The 25,347-nt window shown below is 47.3% G+C and overlaps 1 protein-coding gene across 2 annotated transcripts in view; it reads left to right on the top strand.

Annotated features, from left to right (window-relative positions):
• Positions 1 to 25,347, top strand: part of TNFAIP8 (TNF alpha induced protein 8) — a 150,586-nt gene that overhangs the window by 48,374 nt on the left and 76,865 nt on the right. Inside the window, exon 2 of one of the 2 annotated variants that reach the window (XM_075601090.1) lies at positions 18,039 to 18,147. The exons of the other annotated variant lie outside the window; for it this stretch is intronic. Within the exon in view, the coding sequence (XP_075457205.1) occupies positions 18,075 to 18,147 (73 nt within the window). The 5' untranslated portion in view covers positions 18,039 to 18,074. The remainder of the gene's footprint in view (positions 1 to 18,038; positions 18,148 to 25,347) is intronic. 2 annotated transcript variants of the gene reach the window in all.

Genomic DNA, 25,347 nt, shown 5'->3' with positions numbered 1-25,347 from the left:
TATCAGGGCTAAGGTGAGCATCCCTATCTGGGGGCCTTCCCTACAGTATCACAAGCTGGTAGCGACTCGGGGCCTAAGGGGCAAATCTAGACCTAGTCCAGGGAAACACTGTTCCCTGGACACTACCCCTCTGGTTGCTTCCTGGTCTCTGACTGGCATGGTCCCTCTGAAGCGCGCCAATTGTATCTAACTCCTGCAGCAGTATACCACAACCCTATTGGCTGTTTCGCCCCACATGGCAGACCATGGCACATGGCAGACTACTGGGACTTGTAGTCCCTGTGCCGCACCATTTTGGCCACTGCACATGCGCACCTGCTCCACTGCTAATGCGCAACCTGCAAGATGCCGGGTGCGCCACGGAGCATCCGGAGCGGTTCCTCCACCGCCCCCGACAGCCGTAGCCCTACCATAGGGGGTCCCTACTGCCCAGCGGATCCGCCCGTGTGCTTTTTCTCTCTGCAATAACATTTGCTACTTACCTGGCATGCTTCTCTTTATTTTTTACTATCTTCTAGAATGTCGGCATGTGGATAGCCCCCTTTAGAAAGTAGAAGCCACAAGGGTCAAGTGCAAAGTGCAAGCTGTATCACAAATTTCAAGCATCTTGCACATGGGGTGTGGTGGGGGGGGGGGGGGAAGAGAGGGTGTGTTTATGTGATGTTTATATATATATATAGTGTCTGAAATATATTAAAGTTTGTCTTTAGTGTAGGCAATATTTTGCTTTTTGGCTGAAGTCACTAGCAGCCTCATTCGTAATGAAAAAAATATTTTTTTTAATGATTCAGTTTTAGAAGTTGTTTGATAATAACTGAAGATGTCTTCAGTCAAAAGCATGTGTTTTATCCTTTTTAAAAGCCAATAACACGGTACTCGGTATCATTCCTAACGTTCCTCTTGACCAAGAACTGCAGTCTCTGATGATTAAATTATGCAAAGAATGAAGTTATGTTCATTGGAAGGGCCACGTGATGGTGGGAATGGCTTTGCAAAGTCTTATGCATTGGGGCCTTTCATGAAGGCCGTAAAGTACTTCCAGATGCTTCCTAGCTCCAGTCATGGTAATCTGTCATTTTCATTAGTAGACTTTGTAGCTCTTAACTGAATGCCAATTTCCTATTTTTATAATTGGTATTAACAAGGCCATACAGTGGTGTCTTTGAGTGAGGCACCTGCAATACACACATTTCATTTTGGTACACTTTAGTGCAAGCATGTCAAACTCAAATGCTAACAAGGGCCAAATAAACAAGGTTTAAGTCTAGGTGGGCCGCAAAAAACTTACATTTTCATAGAATGTACGTTTATTTCGAAAAGTACAGTGTGTGTCTGTGTCTGTGTGTCGGATGACCTCAAAAAAAAAAAAGCCAGATGTGAATGATTCTGAACGCATTAACCAGTGTCAGGATGCCCCCTCTTAACAATTTCCAAAGCAGCAATCCCACCTGGGATCTTACCTGATCCGCAGTCTCTCAGGGTAGTATACTGGAGAGGAGGTGTTCCTTACCTGTCTTCTAATGTCCCCCGTGTGAAACTTGAGAGTCAGATCTGGAAGAAAGCAGAATAGGTTATTTCGGTGTAGGTATAGGGCAGTTAAGATAAAAACGAAGAGAGTGGGTGAGAGAGAGAGAGAGAGAGAGAGAGAGAGACACACACAGAGAGAGAGAGAGAGAGAGACACACAGAGAGAGAGAGAGAGACACACAGAGAGAGAGAGAGAGAGAGACAGACAGACACACAGAGAGAGAGAGGGTGACAGACAGACAGACACAGACAGACAGAGAGAGAGAGAGAGGGTGACAGACAGAGAGAGAGAGAGGGTGACAGACAGACAGAGAGAGAGAGAGTGACAGACAGACAGAGAGAGAGAGAGAGGGTGACAGGCAGACAGAGAGGGGGTGACAGACAGACAGAGAGGGGGTGACAGACAGACAGAGAGAGGGGGTGACAGACAGAGAGAGAGAGAGGGGGGTGACAGACAGACAGAGAGAGTGAGAGAGACAGAGAGAGACAGGGAGAGCGAGAGAGACAGGGAGAGAGGGTGGTTGACTGACTCACCGGGCCCGGGACGTCAACCAAGGCAGACCCCCTGTTGGCGGCCTTGTCCCTCATTCTCTCTCTACTTCCCCCCCATTTTCTCCCCCCATTTTCTCTCCCTTCCCTCCCCACCCCCATTCTCGCAATCCCCTCTTCTCTCTCCCCACCCATCTCCATCTCCCCCCCTCCATTCTCTCCCCCCCCCTCCATTCTCTCCCCCCCCATTCTCTCTCTGACCTGCACAGACGCACACAGCCACTGACCTACAGATACACACAGACAGACCAACAAAGACACTGACCACGCACAGACACACACACAGTCACTGCTGGCCTGCACAGCCATACACACACAGCCACTGATACACACACACACTCTTTCTCCCCCCCCACACACAGGGGCAGGGGGTGACAGGGGCAGGGGTTAACAGGGGCAGGGGGTGATAGGTGTTGACCGGGGCAGGGGGTGACAGGGGTTGACAGGGGCAGGGGGTGACAGGGGTTGACAGGGGCAGGGGTTGACAGGGGCAGGGGTTGACAGGGGCAGGGGTTGACAGGGGCAGGGGTTGACAGAGGCAGGGCGTGACAGGGGCAGGGGGTGACAGGGGCAGGGGTTGACAGGGGGTGACAGAGGCAGGGGATGACAGGGGCAGGGGGGTGACGGGGCAGGGGGGTGACAGGGGGTGATATGGACAGGGGGTGGCAGGGGGTGAAAGGGGCAGGGGGTGACGGGGTGACAGAGGCAGGGGGTGACGGGGGTGACAGAGGCAGGGGTGACAGGGGTGACAGAGGCAGGCAGGGGTTGACAGGGGGTGACAGACAATATGACAGACAATATGTTGCTACTTACAGTTATAATTAGATCTGCTCTGCAGTCTCTGCTCCTAGGAGGGGGATTTAACGTGCAGCAGCTCTGACACCTTGCTCTTCTCCTGTCCTCCGCGTGGCAGTGAATGTCACGACACTGACATCACTTCACTCTCCCCAGCCCCCCCCCCCCCCGACATCGTTCAATCCCCTGCGGTCCTGTTGCAGCTTCACCTCCCCCCTGCGGGAGACATCCAATCTACTGCTCCGTTATTGGGAGGTGACCATGTGCTCCTCTGCTCTCCTTGACCCTGCCCACCCTCCTCCAGGCCCTGCCCACCTCAGCCCACCATACCACGGGCACCCAGGCCCTGCCCACCCTCCCCTAAGCACCCAGGCCCTGCCCACCTTCCCCAGGAACCTCCCCCCTCCCCAGGAACCCCCCCCCCCCACACACGGCACGAGTGCAGATTGACTGCGCTCGGCCACCGAACGCCTCCAGCCACTGCAGGCCAGATTTCACTTCCGCCCGCAGCCAAAACTTTTCACCGCCGCCCACGCGCTCGCAGACACACACGGCCGCCGCGCCGGTTGTGAGCAGGCCGCGGGCCGCAAATATATCCGTCCCGGGCCACATGCGGCCCGCGGGCCGCATGTTTGACATGCCTGCTTTAGTGCATGACACACAGTTGACGTTTTAATAACTACCATTGATAAAGTAGAAATCAGGTTTTGACAGGCTAATTTTAATATAAATATAGCCTTGGCTGGTCCAGACTAACTTTCTGCCCTCCAGTCACGTAAATCCTAGTAGCTACAAACAATGACAGGCTTTCCTGTGGGGTTTACCCCTCTCACACAGCCTCCCTGAGTGGCAGGAGAGGTGGTGACACTGGGTCTGTGTTGTAGCCAATCATGGTGCAGACCTTGTGCCCTACGCTTTTGCATTAGGGGGGATTCCTTCCAAATTGTAGTCAGGAATCTTTATTGCTGTACACTGCAGTTCTCCCTACAGTGGTGCAGAGTCTTGGAAATCCCATACTTCTAGATGGTGCAGGCTCTGGTCTTACAGGCCTTGGTGGCTGAGCCTGATGTTCCCTCAGTCCAGAGACTGAGGTGAGCAAGGTGAGCACGCTCATCCCTGCCATGGGAGAGACTCGCAGCTCTTTCTTCCTCTCTTCACGGAGCAGGAAGCAGACTGAATAACTTTTGCTACACCCACTTGGAAGACTGAAGAAGGGACGGGCTACTGAACTGTACCTATCCCTGATAGGCTTACACAGGACATGTGTCACCACCTTACTTTCATCACTTAATAGAGGGGCATAAGGAGGGGTCAAGAGCCCATAGATTTGACCTGTTACTGCCTGCAGCTAACAGGACTTGCATAATAGGGATAACATGGGGAAAGAAAGGTACCATGGGACATACCCTTTTACAGTAGTTGGTGTGTTTATAGTGGTGATCACGACCTATACAGCGCCTAGGTATGTGATCTTTTCAGTTTACCACACCTTTTGTCTCTGTATAAGATTAGTTGTAGAAAAGCATTCAAGTCATCTGTAAAGAGTTTTCATTTTAACCTGCAATAAACCTTCACGGAGTAGTAAATTAAATAATATTTACTAACCCTAGTACATTTCCAGCAATTAAGTGTAGCTCTTGAATATACTTCAGTCCAAGATCAAACCAAGATGAATCTGTAAAGTAACCAAGTAAAACTTGATGCAAGCTTGTTAAATATTAGTTTCACAAGATCTGCAGGCATGTTTAAAAAAAAAAAAAAGTACTATACATTAATTTTCCCTTCTGTACCCTGCTCTGTACAACTGGGTTCTAATTTATGTACCCAGTAACCAGACATTTAAAAAGTTATGGTAGGTAAAAAAAAGAAAAGTCTCTTGCTGCAACGGAAACATTGTTTAGTAAGTGATAATGGGGAAAGACAGAGTTGCAGACATGTCTGAGACATGCAAATGTGCCCATAAGTGATTATTCTTGTTTGTGGTTCTCCGTAATGAATTTGCTTGCTTCTTGGCAAATCAATTTAGAGCTCCATCTTGAGGTCATTGTAGGAAATACGGGAAAGGCAAATATTTTTACTTTACAAGGCTAAAGAGAGCTTTTGTATTATTATTGGTGGCCGTTTTGCCTTTTATGAAGCTTATAGAGCTGTATTTGACCTGAAGACCTTTCACGCGAATCTCAAAATGTACAATAATTATCTTAATCCAGTAAAGTACAGCAAGCGCTTATGTAAGTTATACATCATGACAAGCCAGACATACACACCTGATCTCACCCACGGCTCCCTGCCATCTCTTCCCCCTGTAAATGGTGTTAACCTTTTCATTTAACACTGACTAACCTTAAAACTTGCCCCACAAATCAAGCATTCCAATAGCCTGCACTCATGGCTATTGTCCCACAGTCACTTATACCACCCATTGTGGCCAAGCACACCCATCTACAGCACTTATTCTCTCACCTGCTGTCTCTGTAAGTTTCCCCTCAAATCTCTTAGATTGTAAGATCTTCAGGGCAGGGATTTCCTTTCCCATCGTCTGATTGTTGCTGCACTTATTGTATTATTATAATTCCCTGTACTGTATTCTTTGTGAAGCGCTGAGTACACTTTTGGTGCTATATAAATAAAGACATACAATACAATGACAAGCACCAGTAATAGTGCTACCTCTTGAATTTACAAGGTACTGTATGATCATACAGACCCAGGCAAGATTAGCACTTAACTACTTGGCACTGAAAATATTACAGTGCCCCATATGTATATGTAATTTTAAATAAAAACAATACTGAACCATAAATTCTTAGTATAGGGATTCTAACCTTTTCATGGCTCGCATCGCATAAAGCCATACCAAAATGAGATGAAGATGAAATGTGGGGGTTACACAAAGCCATGCATTGGCTGCGTAGTAGGGATGCAGCAACGAGCCACAGAGGACTAATGTATAAAATGGCGTCTGTCCTGACATCTAACGTGACAATTAGAATATTAGAAACGGCAGATGTTGCAACTATTGTGACCTACAAATCAACAAGTACACTTAATACGCACTTAATATTCGATTAAAAAATGCTCAAGTTTCGATCTTCGTTAGTAGTACACCCCCTGGTATAGGTGGGGATAAGTTATAAAAGAGAACAGAAAAATGGGGAATGAGTATAGAGTGGAGTGTTAGAAAAACCAACAAAGTTTAGATTTTTTCCCATGGTGACTACTTCAATACTTTTTTTTTAAATATCAAATGTCAATTTCTTTTAAAAAAAAAAAAATCTCTTTTTTTGTGGCGCCCCTACTTTGCTGGTGCCTTAAACACGTGCTTTGTCTGCCTATTGGGTAGTCCAGCATTGATGATAGGACGTTGATGTCATTTGCCCAGCGTTCGTGAAAGTTGGCTTTAGTTGAACATATGATTTCTCTTTTCTTAAATCCAGGCTAGGGACATTTTTCTAGTAGGGATGCTTCAGTACGAGTTGGAAAACGCAAAGTTGCAAACACTAGTTCATGTTCACACATTGTGCGAATTAGAAATAATACGTTATTTTATTTACTACAGTTCAACCCTGTTATAACGTGATCCGCTACAACGCAGATCCACTTATAACGAGGTCTGATTTGAAAAACATCTCCAAGTTTTTATTTTTTTATTAGCGAAATGGCTGCCACGCGAGGACTTACCCGGCATCTGCAGCTCTCTCCTCCATCTGAGACTTAGGTGTGTGTGTGTGTGTGTGTTTGTGTAGCCGGCCATTCCTCTCAGCAAATCCTGGAAGTTTGCCAAAAAAATAAGCCACGTTTACACCGGGTTATAAGTGGATCCGTGTTGTAGTGGATTGCGCTATAACGGGTTGAGCTGTATATAACTTATCGAATGCAGTACTTTAAACAATATTGCAGAAGTCTGTGAGCATGGCTATTACAGACATCAGCCTGCTCCGAGATAGCTGCTGAGACTCGTAATGGGGTGCCCCTAGCTGATCATATGCCACTCTTGTAGGGCGGCATCTTTCTCTCTGACTTCCGCGAGACTCTTCAGTGGTTCCCACTTGGGAAAGTCTATCATAGTCCAGCTCTAAGGCTACTCAGTCTTTGTAAAGTCTCTACTGGGCACAAAACTTGGTCTTCCGGGATCCAGAGGATGGGTTGTTGAAGTCACTGGCGTGGGTGCATGAGATGCGGGCCCATTACCCGGTGCTCCTTCGGGAGGTGCCCACCAGTCTCCATTTGAACCAGCGGAGGTTCCTTCCATAGAATCCTGATTTGATTCAGCTACTGTAGTGGATCCGATTGCTCTTCAGACCCCTCTGACTTCCTGGCCCTTACTATTGTCTTTGATTCGGGGTCAATGTCTCCTATTTGTGGAATGGGCAACAAATTATTTCTGTGCCAGACCTTTACCCGCCCATCCACGTCTTATGCGGTAGACCAGGAGGCCTGGCATCTGGGACTCGACTCGTGTTTGCCAGGAATCCCTAGGTTACGAAGGAGAACAGCATCTCTGGGCCTTAGTTCCCGATAATGACCTTATGGTCATAGCTTCTCTTGTTGCCGGTATTTAGATGTGCCAAGGCCTTTTCCGCCAATTGATACACACATTGCAGGCTTGCTTGAAGTCGCTGAACGTATTTGAAATGTGCAGTATTGGGTACCCCATCGGTAGATTCCCGGAGGCGAATGTCCACAGGCAGTCATGCCTCCCGCCTGAACATTATAAAGTACAGAGAGTCCCTGTAGATTCATGTCAGTTCAATTATATGCATGCACCAGCGCTTCAACGTGCTAACTTCATTCGGTCTTTTGTGAGTCCTTTAGGGTGCCTAGCATGTTGAGCAACGTTCAGTTGAACCTCTCCAGCAGAGGCTCCCCTCTGAATGATACAGAGTGGTCCTAGATTTCTGGATATTGAGTAGCTTAAGCAGCTCCTTGATAAGCTCGCTCTCGAAGTCTCTGCCCTGGTCAGAGAGCATCTGATTATGGAGGCTGTAGTGGGCAAAGTATTTCTCCCACAGCACTTTAGCCACCGTGGTCGCTTTTTGGTCTTTGGTCACCACCAGCATGTTCCCGTTGCCTCTTGAATCAGGTTCGATGCACAAGAAGTCCATACACACTAGATCTAGGGGCCTGGAGCTTTTTAGGTGGCCCATTGGGGCTGCATTGTGGCCCATTGGGGTGGGCCGCTCTACTGACTCCTGCATTTCAGGTCAGAAGAACCAATCTCTCACTAGGCCAAAGTTCTTGTCTATGCCCAGATGCCTGTGCTCATCATGCAAAGATTGTAGGACCTGTCCCTCCAGGCATCAGGGCATTACCAGTTATTTTCTGTCAGGGTAGTTATTGTATGGCACAATCCTGTAGCAGAGACCACGATCCATGTGGATCTTATCCCATTCTCTCATAAGGACTGGTACGGTCTTGATAGGGGCCCACTTCATCAAGGAGGGGTTGGTTCGTTGGAGGACCTGGTGTATAGCCTTAGCCACCGGATCCCTCATCTGGTATATCACCAGTTCTTTCCAGGTGATAATATACTCTGGGGTAACAGACATGCCTTCTGGATGTCCGTAAGCAGCAGGGATTGCCATGGTCTGGCATCCCAGGGAATCTGCTACTCTCAGCTTAGAGAATGCAATCTTGTCCTCCACTATGGCCGCAGTGTAGCACATTGCCCGCATCCCAGGGCCAGAAATGTCCTCCCACAGATCGTCGTCTTGGGTTGTACACAGTCCAGGTCTCCTGGAGAGAGCATCGGTTCCGATGTTTAGAGGCCTCGGCTTATATTTCAAGGGGAACTGATAATTGGAGAGGAGCCAGCCATCTGTGAGGAATCGGGGAGTGCGTCCCTTGCGGCGTGTTCCCTCCTCGCCTATCTATAGTACTGCAGTGGCAGCTGCCGAAGATTCACCCCCCGCTGATGTGCGCATCCTGTTATTGCATCTAACGATTCTCCAGCACTCCCTGTGTTAACCTGTACCACTGTTAAAAACCCTGATGTCATAGCAGCCTTCCCTTTCTCTGACTCCCCAGTAGCATGTGATATGCCAATCACAAATGTTAAAACCCCTGTTTTAAAGAGTACAGGCATACCCCGCATTAACGTATGCAATGGGACCGGAGCATGTATGTAAAATGAAAATGTACTTAAAGTGAAGCACTACCTTTTTCCCACTTTTGATGCATGTACTGTACTGCAATTGTCATATACGTGCATAACTGATGTAAATAAGGCATGTGTAACAGGCTCTATAGTCTTCCCGCTTGTGCACAGCTTCGTACAGATAGGAAGCTGGTATTGCTGTTCAGGACGTGCTGACAGGCGCATGCGTCAGCAGCTGTTTGCATATTGAGCAAAATGTACTTACTCGCGAGTGTACTTAAAGTGAGTGTCCTTAAAGCGGGGTATGCCAGTACCCTCTCTGAAATGTCTGTGTTTTCTGCCACTGCACCTAAAAATCCAGTTTCAGAGTTCAGGTTAGCCTTGTCAAAGTTTTGTAATCCTGTTGCAGTACCTAGCAGAAACTCTCATACACCCATTTCAGAGACCAGTGCACTTGTCTCTAAACCCTTTACAGTACCAAGTGTAATCACTGCTGCCCCTCAGACATTTGAGATTTCTCCCTTTGAGTCCAAGCCTTTTTTCTTAGAGACACCTGCTGTAATTGGTTCTCCTTTTCCTGTTTCTCAATCAACTACTTCAGAGATCTGCCTTTCTGTCTCTGATTCCTTTGCAAGTTTTCAGTCCCCTGTTACTGCATCCCAGCAGTTTCCAGCAGTTCCTGAGTTAATTAGTGTAAGTTCCAAAGCTCCTGATGTAAAAGCATGTTTTCCTCCCTCTGACTCTCATGTAGTAAGTGACTTGCCTGTCACTAATACTCCTGCTGTAACTCCCACTGTAATTGGTTCCTCTTTTGCTGATTCCCAACCAACCACTTCAGAGATAAGTTTATCTGTCTCTGGTTCCTTTGCAAGGTCTGAGTTTCCTGTTGCTGCATCTAAGGATCCAATTGATAAGTCATATTTCTCTGTCTCAGAGTTCCCTGCTATGTGTGAAACACTTATCTCTGACTCTCCTGTAGTGTGTGATAGTGCTATTGATAATGATAAGAATCCTGTTTTAAAATCAAGTTTCCCCGACTCACCTGCAATGTCTGAGGTCCCTTTGACTTTTTCTAACGCTCCTGCCACAAAGTTTTCTATAGTATCTGCTATACCTAATGTGGATTCTCAGACACTCACTTCTGTGACAAGCAGACCTTTCACCAATACCCATTCCGGATTAAGCGTACCTAGTCTTGCCCTTGCTGTTTTGCAAATACCCAGTACAGACTGCATGACTGCTGCTATGAACTCTGGACTGTCTCTCATGGAACTTTCAGCAGTACCAAATGTCTGTACTGATTCAAAACCCTGTGTACAAAACAGATTTATTCTGCACGGATTCTTCTGCAATATCTCCAGAAGCCATAGAGTCTTGGACTTCCACTCCCAAGTCAACTTCGCTACCCATTGCTCCCTCTGTAGTACCTGATGTGCCCTCTCCGGACTTTTTGGTGCTTTCTTCTAAGACTGTAGTGCTCCTTTTGGACGTTCTTGCCTTGCCTGTGGTGCCCGTCCCCGCTTCTTGTGCTCCCATCGTGGGCACTGGTGTGCTTCTCTCCAGATGCTGTTCGGTGTCCACTGTGACCTCTGAGGATGCCCAGACTTTGGACTTGATGTTCTCTTAACCTCACCTACCTAGGGGTGCTGACCTTCTATTGATTGCTGTGCCACTGCTTTTTCTTTTGAAGAAAGCACTCGCTGACAAATGCCCTTGCCGCAGACCTTCCACTATGCCCAGAGGGTTCAGGAACAATTCCATGTCACCCAGATCCCTGAGTAATCCTGTTTTGGCTCGCCTGGAGTTCTCACCTGAAGGGGTGGGTACTGTGAGGAATCGGGGAGTGCGTCCCTTGCGGCGCGTTCCCTCCTCGCCTACCTATAGTACTGCAGCGGCAGCTGCCGAAGATTCACCCCCGCTGATGTGCGCATCACCGTTCCTGTTACAGAGTGTGCGCGCACCTGCTCTTTCTATGCACGGTCACTGAGCATAGCTCCGCCTCCTCGGGACGCGCCGCACCTCCGCTGTGCGCGGTGCACGCGCATGACGGCGTGCAACGAGCCCCAGCTACGTGTCAAGCTTTGCTATGAGCCTTGTCTCCTGCAGCCTATCCTGGCATCTGCGGGAGGTCCTGCCTCCGCTCCCTCCCCTACTGGTTCCTGTCTCCTATATAAGACTGCCTCTTCCTGGCATACCTTGCTGAACATAGACTTTGTGTAGCCTTGTGTGTGCCTGGCTTGTCCAGCCCTGTCTTGCTTTGTTTTCTACAGTTACCTCTCGTGTACCAACCTGGCTTTGGATTTGGATATGGATTCTCTCTGGCTCGTGACCCTTGGCTTATGGATTAACCTCTCATGTACCGACCTGGCTTTGCATTTGGTTCTCTCTAGCTCTTTACCCCTGGCTTACGGATAACGACTATGTGTACTTCTCCTACCCTTGGAACCTGGCGAGTATTGGATTAACCCTTTTTCTTCATACCCAGACCCAGCAACGCTACAAACCACCTACTGGGCCCGCCTTCGCTACTGTGGGTGTGTGGCATTGTCCTTCCCACTTCAGTGCTGGGGTCAGGTCTTGTCTGTGGGCTCGCACAAGCGTGACACCATCTTTGACTGGTGGTATCCAATTTGTCAGACGTAAGCATATATCAAAGGGTTGTTGTTCATTTGTACTTCGAAAGATACGCCATACAGATAATCGTGGAATTCCTCCACTACTGCCCACTTGAGGGCGAGGAACTCAAGTTTATGAACTGGATAGTTCTGCTCACTTGGTGTTAGACTTTGGCTCACGTAGGGCACTGGGCGAAGGCCAGCAGGATGCTTCTGGTGCAATATTGCTCCCAGCCATTTGAAGCTTGCATCCACATGTAATACAGCTCGGGATCGGCATAAGCCAAAACGGGTGTTTCAGTGAGGCTTTTCTTAAGGTTCACGAATGCTTTCTCGCAGACGGACGTCCACATATCTCCGAGGGGTTCTGAGCGGATGATGTGGCCTTCTGCCGAGGTTCCTCTGGGTAGATTCTCAGGAGGTTGTTGAGGACCTTGGCTTTGCTGGAGTAGCCTTCCACGAAGCGGCGGTAGTATCTCAGAATCTCAGGAAATATCGTAGCCCCATCATGTTGTCTGGTTGGGGCAGTTCACCACGGTTTCGACCTTGGCAGGGTCAGTAGCCACTCCGTTGGCGGATACTATATGACCCACGTAGGTGACTGACGTGAGGCAGATCCAGCATTTATTATGTTGTTATTCAAAGTTGTTTCATGTTACATTTCCTTGGGTTTAATTTCCTTCCATGTTCAAGATATATTCATTATTTGTTTCAAGGTACAACATGTCACCTGTGTTAAACACTTTCATATCAGGTTTACTGACATATTCTACTATCTCTTTTGATGCTTCGTCCTATATATATATATGTAACCCTGCTTCCCCCCTTCCCCCAGACTCTACGGTGGTGTCTAGGGTGCATGAGGGCAGATTACATGCGGTGTGGTGCATACCTGTGAGGAACAGGAGGGCCTGAGCTTCCGCAATGTTATTGGGGAGCCGGGACCGAGCTTCTGGGGTGGTAGCCTCCATCTTCTCTTAGTGGTGCAGCGCCTCCATCTTCTATACTCCCAGGAATATGGGACAGGACCTGTATAGAAGAACCCCTTGGGTCCAAGGGTAATAGCTTCCAATTCACACACAGTCTTTGGTAACAAAGGATAGTCTCTTTTATTGGCAGATCAGCAAATCCCAACGGTAGTGGCGTCCAGTAGCCGCAACAACAACAGCCAAGCTGTACTTATTACTCCGCTCTCCTCCCACACAGATAATTCCTCCTCTCCTTCCCTCCAAGTCTCTCCTCCGACAGGATGGTCTGGGCTAGGGGTTCAATACCCTGTGACCCACCCCCGAGGTTATCCTCGCGGTGGGGCTTGGATTCTCCCCATCACCCCAGGCAGTGGGGTGAGGGCATTGGTCCACCAGGTCTATAACTCTATCAGCTCTACTAAAGGAAGCTGAATCTCTCCACTCCTCTCTCTGCTCCTGCACTCTGCGCAGGGGAGACCGCGGTCTCCTCCAACTCCTCGGACCGATCCGCAGGACTCTTCGACTCACGGCATACTAACTGCACTGCAGACTCTCGGCATACTGACTGAACTGCAGACTCTCGGCATAACGACTGCACTGCAGACTCTCGGCAGAACTAACTTTACTCACAGGAGTTGGCTGCTAAATATAGAGCTAGCCCCACCTCTCGTAATGTCAGCAGAACCTCCCCTCTTGCTCACGCCTGCAGCAGAGTCCAGGCCTGCATCTACCACTCAGGGCAGGGCTATGAAGGGGGAAAACCCATGATGATTACTGGTGCCTGATCTTAACAGGACTTACCACAGTAGAAGGGAGATAGGTATAGCCTGTGCTGTTTACAGGGGGCTACATATATATGGGTATATTTTAATATTATAGATTTGTTGTTTCAATTGGGCATTTGTGTGCATATCATTTCATTTGTTTTGTTTTTATTTTGGTGGCCAATATAGTATTGTTTTCTCTTTTTTCAATTGTATAATATATGTCTGCGCAATTTGATTAATTCCATAAGACACACTTATACTTTTGATAGTAGTCATTTGGTCATCATTTTAACTGTTTTTTAACTTCACCTTCATGTTGTGGGTGTGTGGTGGTATGCACCTGTTGCTCATTTATTTTGGGCTACAGATGCAGGTGCTGCTGCTTACACACACTATAATAGAGTGTTTTTCGTGCAAACGGATCACTCTTTGACAAAGGGCTGAAACGCGTCAGATGATCCGTTTGCACACTGTTCCAATAAAGATTTTATAGTCACTACATCAGGCTTTTTGCATCTCTTCATCACGGCTGTGCTGCGTCTATACCTCCTGGGGGAGGATTTCTACACATGTAATACAGCTCGGGATCGGCATAAGCCAAAACGGGTGTTTCGGTGAGGCTTTTCTTAAGGTTCACGAACGTTTTCTCTCAGACGGACGTCCACATATCTCCAAGGGGTTCTGAGCGGACAACTTCAGGCCTTCTTTACCCAGTCTGTCTAATACCTTCAACAGTCATTCCTCGTGCTCTTCTAGAGTATTCCCGAACATGATAATATCGTCCAGTTAGACTAAACACTCCCGGGGATTCATGTCTCCGATGGTCTTTTCCATCAACTGCTGGAAGGGTGCTGGGGCACTGCAAATGCCTTGTGGCATTCGGGTGAACTGATAAAAGCCGAGGGGACAGACAAACGCCGCCTTCTCCTGATCTTCGGAGCTCATAGGTACCTGGTTGTACCCAGACCGCAGGTCCAGCACGCTGAACCATTTTGGCTTTCTGACAACGCATTGAGGGGTTCTTCTATACTTGGCAGGGAGTATTGGTCGGGGATGGTACGATTGTTCAGGGTCCGGTTGTCTACACACAGGCGGACACATTCTTTTTGCGCACCACTATGAGCGTAGGGGCTACGGGATTCGGTCATGATGCCTGTCGTCTCCATTTCTTTCATGATGTCACTCACATCTTCCACATCGCTTTGAGCGATGCATGGAGAGTGCTCCCGGAAAGGCGTGGTATCATTCAGGTGGATCGTGTGCTGGATGCTCCGGCTGCAGCCCACATCCATCTCGCTGGTGGAGAACACTTCCCGGTGTTCTCCCAGCTTGCCACTTAGCCTTTCCTTCCTTTCGGCGGACAGTGTCTATTCCCCAAAGTCAAACGGCAGTTTGGCTGGCTTATCTTGCACGCCGGCGGTGCTTGAGCCACTGTCTCGACGGGAGTAACTGGGTTTATCCAACCCAGTCTTTGATCTTGATTGAAGGGCATGGTGTATGGGGAGATGTTCTGGATGAACACCTTGATCGGGCATACTCTCTAGAGAGAAGTAATGGTCACGCCTCATCACGACCCGGATAGCAGCACACTGCGTCCATGTACATTACTCCCCCTGGTGGAATCTCGGTCAACCCCGTTGTGTGATTAAATAGATTACCATACCCCTCCTGGGCCGAGCTTCTGCAGTACTCTTGCTTCAGTACCAGGTGGATCGGCAGTTTGCTGGCCACCTTTAGATAAGCTTGGATCACTGCCCACACCACATCGGTGTTGGTCCCCAAGATAATTGGGGAGCTGGGATGTTCTCGGGCCTTGGGATATATTAGAGCCTCCACATCCATGGTGTGACACTAGCCAGTGTTCAACTGCGGTATATCCAGCCGTACTTTCACCACGCCATCGATGGGTTAGTCGTCATTGCTGAGACCCTTCAGCTTCATCTTCTCTGCTGACTGCATGGGCCGGTGCTTAAGATTTTGGTCAAAGAAGGGTCGGTATATGATAGTCACTTGTGACCCGGTATCCAGCAAAGCTGAGGAGTAAATACCTTCCACTAGGATTCTGATTATGGCTGCTGGTCCCACTCGACTGGGAGCTTCCAGTTGGGCTGCTTCATCGGTGCTAGACACTGGGTTGCTTTCCAATGGCAGGAGGGGTTGAGTGTTAGTTGGTGGCACTGCGCGGGTCATGACCCTAGGGTAGTAGGTCTTGGGCTTCCGACATTTCTTGGAGAAGTGTCCGCCTTTACCACTGTGGTAGCAGCGGTCAGTGCAGTCTTCTCCGGCCCCGGATGGGGGAGCTAATCTCCTAGATGGTGAGAAGGTCTGTCAGTACTGCTTCTGGGGAGTAGAATCCTCAGACTTCTCCTTGGCCTTAGCCTGCTTTCCTGGAGTCGCAATGCTCTTCCCTTTGGAGGATTTCTGGGATGCTTTAGGTGTTGTTATGCCGGTGCTGACCGCAGGCCAGACCTGTCCCTTCTACTGAGGTGAGGAACGTATATGGGCACGCACCCACAGCAAAAGGAGCGTGTCCGGAGTGTGGTGTTTTAGGCGTTGCCAGGCCAGGTGATGTTAGCTAGCAATACTTGCCGGTATCGGTAAAGAAGTGCCATCATCGTTGCCGTTTTAGCCATGGTCAGGGATTGGAGAATTCCGGAAGGTCGTTGTCCAAGCAGGGGTTGAGAGCCAGAGATAGACGTCCGCCAAGCCAAGTCGTAACCTGAGAGAAAGAAGAGAGAATGCCAGAGTAGTAATCCTAGTGGAAACTATGTCGAGCAATGAGTGAATGGGAGGACAGGCAATATAAAGTGCGGCTGACCAATCGGAAGTGGAGGCAGGCCTGTAGGAATGCGTGGAGCTATCTTGGATAGGTCCACTTGATTGGCAGGCAGGTGAGAACTCTTATTTTGGCAGGGGGTCCTGTTCGTCTGCTGCGGGCGTGGTTTCACTGCTAGAGCAGTGAATAAATTATCTTCACCCGGCGCGCGCTGTTCATGCGCGCGGCCGGGACACATGGCAGCCGCATGGGAGAGGGAAGAGCTAGCAGGAGCGAGAGACTGCCGGGGACGGCGGGGAACCCCCAGAGCAGCAGGAGGTAAGTGGTGCCAGCGAGGGGCACGGTGCTCAGCAGCGGGAGGTAAAGAAGATGAGGAGGAGCGGGCCGCGGGCGCCGCGACCCCTGAATCCTCACAGGTGCCTAGAACTGCAAGATGGCCTCTTGGTCCTGGATTTGGTACATAGGACCTCAAAGTTGGGAGGATTCGTGGTAGCGATCGTGCAGCAAATCCTGGCCAAGAGGGGGGGTGTTAGCGAATGTCCTTTTTGTTTGTCAGGGTCCACAGCATCATCTGCAGCCATCGTGGGAAGTCTGATAGGTCTTCCCCCTCCTTTTGTTTGAGAGCATGGAATTGGGCCAACAACGCAATTGGGTTGTCCTTCTGGCCATTGGCCTTGGTTAGGGCCTGTTGCAGGTCTTTAGCCTCAGTTTCTTCATGGCACTCATGGTACAGTCATAAATGGTTGGCGGCCAGCGGCCGTATACATTCCACGATTCTTTGCTTATTAACCACATCTGTGCACGTCCACTTGGGCAGTACTTGTACCGCATGGTCGTGCCACTCTTCAAAGGCCTCTTCCCCCTGTGGGGTGGGCCGTAGCCCAGAGAAAGCCTTCAACTTGCGGCAAGGTTGCACCTGGGCCAGCTGACCCATCTTTTCTGTCAGTTGCTGCAGGACACGTACGAGTAACTGGGCCCCATCTGTACTGCTGATACTGTGGTGACTTGGTTCAGGCCTTTGACTGTCAGCTTGTCTTTGGCTAGGGCTCGCTGGTGGAGAGACAGTTGGGGTCACCGGGGAGGACACCAAGGGTCTCTGTTCGTGCGCTGCATTTGAGGTATATGAGTGGACTTCCCCCTGTGGCGTGACGGCAGGGACATGTTCCCTTCTGGATGAGATTGTCTTAAATTTATATTTGGCACCCCAGGTCTGCAATCTCAGCAGTGCCTCCAAATGTAACCCCCTTTCCCCATCACAGAAGACACTACCAGCACTGCTATTGCCTGTTTGGCTACCAGAAGGCCTGAGCCTCCGCCACTGGGAGCCTGGGGTGATATCTCGTTCGCCTCGGTGCAGCGCCTCCACCTGCGAGGGATCCCAACGTGGTGGGATACGCCCCTCACAGGAACAATACCAATAATAACCACATACAGGGTATATAACTGGTTTTACTGAACTCAGGATAAGCAACCTATACCCACAGTATATAGCCCACACACACAATCCCAATACACCAGAGGAGTGTCCTTAATGTACATAGGGTGCATGGCACCAATATCCCTGATGTCCTTTCTCAATGTCAGGGCCCACCCAAAGTGTATGGAATAGCGCTATCACGTGAACTGTTGGGGTACCTAGCTGGGGCTCCTGCACCCGGGTACAAGTGGATAACAAACAGGGATCCGTCTGATCTAACGTCGTTGTCGTCCATGAAGGCATCAGCCTCTATGTGGGGTGAACTCCCGTTGGAGGGTCTCATCTTTGAAAGTCTATTACTGCGGTGGTCTGGTCCCAGACCACAGGCTGCAATCACCGCGTGGCCTCTCACATGTGCTATACCCTGACAAGAAGCAGCTAGTGGGGAGATGTCAGTCTGAGAATGTTCAGTCCACGCTCTTTCTTCCTAAGAATGTGGAAAATTAATTCCTCTCTGTCCTCTTGCAGCTCCTAGTGTTCGAGGTGTCTTCCCCCACCTCAAAGATGGATCCCGGCGGAGAACTCCGTCGGCAGAGCCAGCAATCAAGAAAAAGAGAGAACACAGGAGTGCACCAAGGTAAGAGTGGGGAGATATCCCTAGCTATAGACTTTCCTTGTAGTAGCCACAACCTACTGTGAGTCGGGGCTTATCTGGGGCCTAAGGGGGGTGGGGGGTGTGTATCTGGACTAGTCTGGGATGCCACCTGCACACAGACACTACCTTGCCCCTCTGCATCCCTTCTCCGACTGACGTGGTTCCAGGCGCGGCAAAAGTTTCAATCTCCTACTACCGAGATTCTCCTAGCCCTATTGGCTGCCTGGCAACATGTGATGCTTCAACCCCTGGTGCTGCTGGGACTTGTAATTCCCCTGCGGAGCTTATTGTAATGGCCGCCGCAACTACTGCCTTAATGCGCATGCGCGGGGTGTACCAACATGGCCGCCGCAACTTATGAGCCCACTGCACATGCGCGAGTGCTTTCACATGCACGGCTAATTATAAAATGGCGAGCCCTTTCCGGTGTCCCGCTTAGGGGCCGTGGCGACCCGGTCGCCCCTCCAGCTGACCAGAGCCCCCGGGTGCACCCACGCACCTCCTCAGCCGCAGCGAAGGTAACGGGGGGGAATAAACGGAGACCAAGGGGCACCTGGCAACAACTATGTTGCGCCTTTATCTGAAGCTTCAATTACAACTGTATTTGCTTTGGTCAGTTCTTTTAGGACAGTATGTTCACCGTGACTAATGTTATCTCTCATTGCTTGAGGCAGTTTTATAATATCATTGGTTTTTGTGGAAACCTCCACATTGGCACAGGTTTTGATTGGTGGTGTGAAGGTGGATCTTGATTTAAGATCAGAGAAAGGAACCTCGCCCTGTATTCATTCATTTTCATTGAGTAGGTCTTGTAAACACATGAAATCATTAGTGTCAAAATTGGCCTCAGGTCTGTTTTTATATATTGTATGTTTATATATTGTCGTTGTTTCCTTCTTACGAAGAATTTATGGAGCAGAAGATTTCTGCTGAAAAGATTCAAGTCTTTGTCATTGTTTACATTGTGCAGTGGGGGGGGAATAATTACCCCATTCTCTTTGCATATCACAGGGAATACATAGTAACATTAAAGGTGCAATCCTACATGGGGGTGGGGGGTGATGGGGGAGCAAAAATCTTATGAGTATAAGTTTAATTTTCACTTACTCCTATGTTAAAAAATAAATAAAAAAATGAATACGCTTCTGTTTTCTTTGGGTTCGCTGTAATTGTAATTTTATCAATTCATTAAGTAATTATTGTTCCCTTTTATCTCTGGTTAAGTACAATTAGTTTAGACACCACAACAAAAAGGAAAAAAAAGCGATTTGACAATTTACCGTATGGGCAATATTGGTTGCAGAAGGACATGTCCTATAGAGTTCATTGGTGGTTAAACTTTAATCAAGTGAGATACTACTTCTATATTGTATAGTTTCATTGATCCAGAGGAAGGCAAACAAATATCCCAATGAAGCATTTGCCAACTTTGTCTCACAAAAGGAAAAATAAATCCTTCCTGACTACAATAATGACAATGAAATTTCTCACTTAGCCAACACCCTTCCTATGTTTAAAAAAAAAACATTATTTCCCTGTAATACCTTTTTGTTAAAGATATCTGCTGATAATATCACGTAAAAAAAGAAATCTTCAAGTCCAGTAGCTGTAGAATAGAAGTCCTAATATTACATATAATGGTCTGGCTGTGACGGAGCTGTGCTCCTTAAGAACTTTATAGGGTGTATGCTACCAGGGGCCAGGTGCTTTCTGTATCATTTTATCAAACCACCTTTGCACTTCTGTCTGGTGTTGGCCAAATATCAGATCCTTGTACTGGTGAGAGCATTAAGATTAAACGCAGGATTACCTGTAGATCCACAGATGTAGTGTACTTTCTCTGATCTCCATGTGGCTTACTCTATGTTGGTAAAACAACAAGGATGTACTGTACATAATATTTAATTCTGTTTTTGATTAAATTCTATTGAATGAAACCATGTTATGATCACGGTTTCCCAAAAGTTCTCACTCATTGAATTGTTCTTCATTATTACTAGATCTAGTATTGCCCCCTTCTTAGTTGTTCCAAGTTTGTCTTCTCAGATTCTAAGATTGGCCGGTTGTTTCATAACCCACTCAGTGATGTGGAGAGTTTGTTCTCTTATCTGCCATCCTCCATTTCTTATTTTATGTTCCAGACCCAAGATTGAGGCCTGAAGTCCTCCTAGCCCTATGTTTCCTTGCATTGGCAGAAGCGCCATAAGTACTGGCATTATTCCCCTATCTGAATCGACATGCTGAGGGTGCTAAATTTATACAAATGGTAATCTTTGCATTTTATTTAAATGTTGTGGGAAAGAGCGCAGCCACCCCCCCCCTCCGCCCCCCAAAAATTCACGCCCCCAGTTTGTGGACCCCAAAAGTACATTATAAAATGTTCTATATGTACTCTCAGGACACTAAATAACGGCAGGTGAAAGTAAATACAACAATGTTGTGACCTCATCCAATGGCTATCTCAAGTATCAAACAAAGGGGGTGGGGAGGGGGAAACAAAATGCCAATTTAAATGAATAAGACTAAGACCAAGCATCTGTCTTGCGCTGGCTGAATGCATAAGTTGCCTTTTGTTTTATTCGGAGAGGTTATGTGCAGAATGTACTAGAAAAGCCACAATAGAGGAAATTCATACATAGGGCACCTCACCAGGGTGTGAGGGCAAACCTCCATGATTACTGCTGGCATCCCTGTAACTTACCAGGTTTACTGCCAGCAGGAGAGACAACTGCAGACCATTTTACAGCATGGCTACATAAGTATGATACCCCACAGACATGGACAGATCGACCGGGCTGTGTTAGATGCCTGGGCTGTGTCACATGCAGCAGCATGATATCTGGCACATATTTTAAACACCTGCTTATAGGTAAACAATACGTCATTCGCCAACTGCTTACATGCGCATGTATGTTCGTGATCTACTTTGTCTGCCCTTGTGGATTATACTATATAGGTAAAACCTGGAGACAATTCCAAGAGTGAATGGTAATCCATAGGTCGAATATCAGAATGGCTTTGTGGACAGGCAAGACAAATCAACCAGTTGGTTACTAAACACTGCCTTACATGCGAACACCAACAACCGTCCATGATATGTATGCTCTTTGATCAAGTTTCTGTATGTGGTGGAAATATGGATCAGATACTCTAATCGTATCAGATACTCTGAGAAATGTGAGAGCGTTTGGATTTTTGAACTAAATATAGTTTATCCTAGGGGATCGAACACAAGCCTAGTGCTCCCGTGTTTCCTTAATCCTAGATAAACTCCCTTCTTTCACACTCTTAGTGAACGATTTATATGGTAAACCTTGTATATGACTCAAAGTGCACTAATAACCATAGTGTCCTAATACTGGGATCAGAACTGTCTGTCACAATTACACACCCACCACCAGGTGTGCCATGGTGGCCACATTCCACTTGGATTACAATCATCATTTGAACTATATGCCTTTTGTTTGCGTTTATTCCCCGACGCAGGATGAATATTGTGACCATGGAGACATTACTACTATAACTCTTTTATAGCCCTATGGAGTTCATGTGCTATGTTATCGCACACATATTTATACATATGACTGTTGTGGTACTACACACTGATGCAATGGACTCCTAAGGTGATTGTTCTGACAGCCCCAAACAGACTCTATTACCCTATGTAGGCTGGGAATTGAGGGCATGTATAGACATGCACACTGACACAGTGACAACATTTATTAATTAATTAGTATCTAGTACAACAGTTTGTATGCATGTGGAATATGAGGTTTTGAAGACACTACTGGGGTGCTGACTTGACCAGTCCCTGTTGGACACAACTTTCCTGGCTGCCCAGACACTGAACCTTTTATTGTATCTCTATTGTATCTTGTGGAAGGACCTTAACTCTTGTCTTAAAGGGCTTCACATTGAGTCTGTATTTGCCTGAGTTCAGAAGGGAGCTGGTTAATTGCAGCTACAGACAATTAGCCAGTCTCCACCTGGCTCATCAGGTAGGTAGAAAAGCGTCTTGCATAAACTACAGGGGCTATCCCTAGCACTGCTTACCTTGCTTACAGGTACCTCTTTGGACTTTGGGTCAGAGGCTGGTAAGAGGCCTACCGTCCCAGCCCTTCAAATAGGAACTGGGAATGTGAGTTAGCCCGTACAGGGGGATAGGCCTGTTTTATTTGTGTGGTATGCTGACATGAAGCTATATTGTTCTGAAACTACAGGCTAAATAAATGCCAATATTTATTTCCCTAATCTGTATCCCTGTGGTTGTACCTCTTCATTCGTCTCCTCTGGACTATTGTCCTGTTTCCACTGGTGTGATTCATGCAGTCCTGTTCTCTATGGTGCTGAACCCACACGAGCAGCAGAGAACACGGCCTCCCATGACCTATCGTGTGAATCATCTGATGGAGTAGGCTGGAGTCTTTCCTGATTTTAAAGGGGATTTAAATGGCCATCCAATAGGCAGCCTCAACCGATGTTGCAGCTTCCTATTGTATGTATGTATGTCTTTATTTATATAGCGCCATTAATGTACATCGAGCTTCACAATAGTAATACACGTGACAATCATATAAATAACAAATACAGATAACGGGTCATGGGAATTAGTGCTTCAGATATAAACTTAACATTTAGGAAGATGAGTCCCTGCCCCGAAGAGCTTATAATCTAATTGGTATGTAGGAGGAACGGACAGAAACAGTAGGAGGGCATTTTGGTAAGTGCTTCTGCAGGGGTCAAGCTTTATGTATCATGTGTCTAGTAATATCTACGGCGCTACTCATATGCTTCTTTAAGCAAGCGTGTCTTGAGGTGGGTCTTAAAGGTGGATAGAGAGGGTGCTAGTCGGGTATTGAGGGGAAGGGCATTCCAGAGGTGCGGGGCAGTCAGTGAGAAAAGGTTTAAGGCGGGAGAGGGCTTTAGATACAAAGGGGGTAGAGCGAAGACATCCTTGAGCTGAACGCAAGAGTCGGGATGGTGCATAGTGAGAAATTGGGGCTGAGATGTATGATGGGGCAGAAGAGTAAAGCTTTAAAAGTGAGGAGGAGAACGGAGTGTGTGATACGGGATTTGATCGGAAGCCAGGACAGTGATTACAGCAGGGGAGACACTGAGACATATTTCGGAAAGAGTAGAGTGATTCTGGCAGCAGCGTTTAGGATAGATTGTAGGGGACAGGTGAGAGGCAGGAATGCCGGACAGCAGGAGGTTGCAGTAATCGAAACGGGAGAGAATGAGGGCCTGAGTCAGAGTTTTAGCAGTCGAGCAACAATTATCTTTGTAATATTGCGGAGGAATGAGATTTGACAGTCATTTTGTTTCTCCTAAAGAGCTTTAACCCCAGAGCTAAAAAAAAGTGGCATTTGGCTAAGGGGATCCCCTGGCTCCGACCCTGTAAATATAAAAAGGGTTGTTAAAAATAAAAAATAAATGAAAACCCAAGTACGAGGCACTGCTTCTTTAATAGCATGGTAAGAAAGCATTGTAGGAAAATAGATATATGTTTCATTGTGTCCTCCTGTAACCTTTTCTTGGTGTCAACTTAAAAATGCAAGCAGTTTATCCACCACAACAAAGCAGTACAGTATGTAAGAAATATAAATAAATAATGTGGCTGTTTTTGTAACATTACTTTTTTGGTCTGCTGGATAATCTCCAATATTCACATATTAAAAGAAGTAAAGTTCTATGCAGTTATTTAATCATGTCCTGCTTGGAGTCTGCTTTTTGCCAAACACGCTGACATTTACATATAAACATTAACGTTTCTGAAGCAGATCCGGGTTTATAACTCTTCTAGGTTAATGCTGCTTTAAATCCAAAGGGCAGCGATGGAACAATTTTAATTTTATCACCTTTTAGCTAAATGTTCCCATGAAATACATTCAGCATTTATTAAACTGTGCTTAACATTTACTACCCACTTTTTATTCGAGAAGTACATCATCAAAGCACTGAGGTTGTAAACCGGTCAAGAGCATTATGGTAAGAAAAGAAACAGTACTTTGATTATGACACTGCTTCAGATATACAGATGTACAGTAGCAGGCATTTTTTACTCCCGTTATCGCACAATATCACATTACCGCCTGCGCAAGTTTTAACCATCCTGTTTCTTGCGGCTCCATTCAAATAAATAGAGCCAAGAGTAGCAACCTTGAGCTATGCCGCATGTTGCAAATAACGGAGTAATGGCGCACACTAAATCTGTAAGTGCAGGGCAAGCAGAGTCTTTCTCCAAATAGGTCTAGCAGTGCAGAAAGAAACATGTTGGTTAAGGAATGCAAACTTTGCAAAGCCAGCAGTACAACCAACTTCACACTGATGATACCCATTAAGGTTGAAACATGTCTGCGAATGGTTTCTCTGGCTTTGCATATGATTCCTATGCTGTGCTTTAAAGCTGTGTTAACAGCAAGCAATAGCTTATATGGGCTCCATGTAACAATGGTTTTTCAGACAAAAGGTGACATGTGTGCTCATTTGCATGTCATTTCCCAGAACCCCTTGCTGCAGTGGAAGCACTGTATGCTGGGGATAATGGTGAAAGGCAGGGTTGCAGACTTGCCTAAAACATGTGAATGTGCTTATATATATATATACAGGCATACCCCGCATTAACGTACGCAATGGGACCGGCGCATGTATGTAAAGTGAAAATGTACTTAAAGTGAAGCACTACCTTTTTTCCACTTATCGATGCATGTACTGTACTGCAATCGTCATATATGTGCATAACTGATGTAAATAACACATTTGTAACAGGCTCTATAGTCTCCCCGCTTGTGCACAGCTTCAGAACAGGTAGGGAGCCGGTATTGCTGTTCAGGACGTGCTGACAGGCGCATGCGTGAGCTGCCGTTTTCCTGTTGAGCGATATGTACTTACTCGCGAGTGTACTTAAAGTGAGTGTCCTTAAACCGGGGTATGCCTGTATGTATATATATATATATATATATATATATATATATATATATATATATATATATATATATATATATATATATATATATACACTGGCGACACAGTTTATTACACTGCGGCCAGATCCGCAAGCCGGGAGATTTCCCGGCTTGCTAGTGGCCGCCCCTCGGCGTGCCGCGCGTCATAGACGCGCGGTCACGCGTCTTCGGGAGCGTGCGCCCCCTGCACGCGCGTCCAGGGGCTCCCCGAGGGAGC

This window comes from Ascaphus truei, chromosome 1 (genome assembly GCF_040206685.1).
Source record: "Ascaphus truei isolate aAscTru1 chromosome 1, aAscTru1.hap1, whole genome shotgun sequence".
Taxonomy (NCBI): Eukaryota; Metazoa; Chordata; class Amphibia; order Anura; family Ascaphidae; genus Ascaphus; species Ascaphus truei.
Note: the sequence above shows the minus strand (reverse complement) of the source record. Positions and strands in the feature narration are given on the sequence as shown.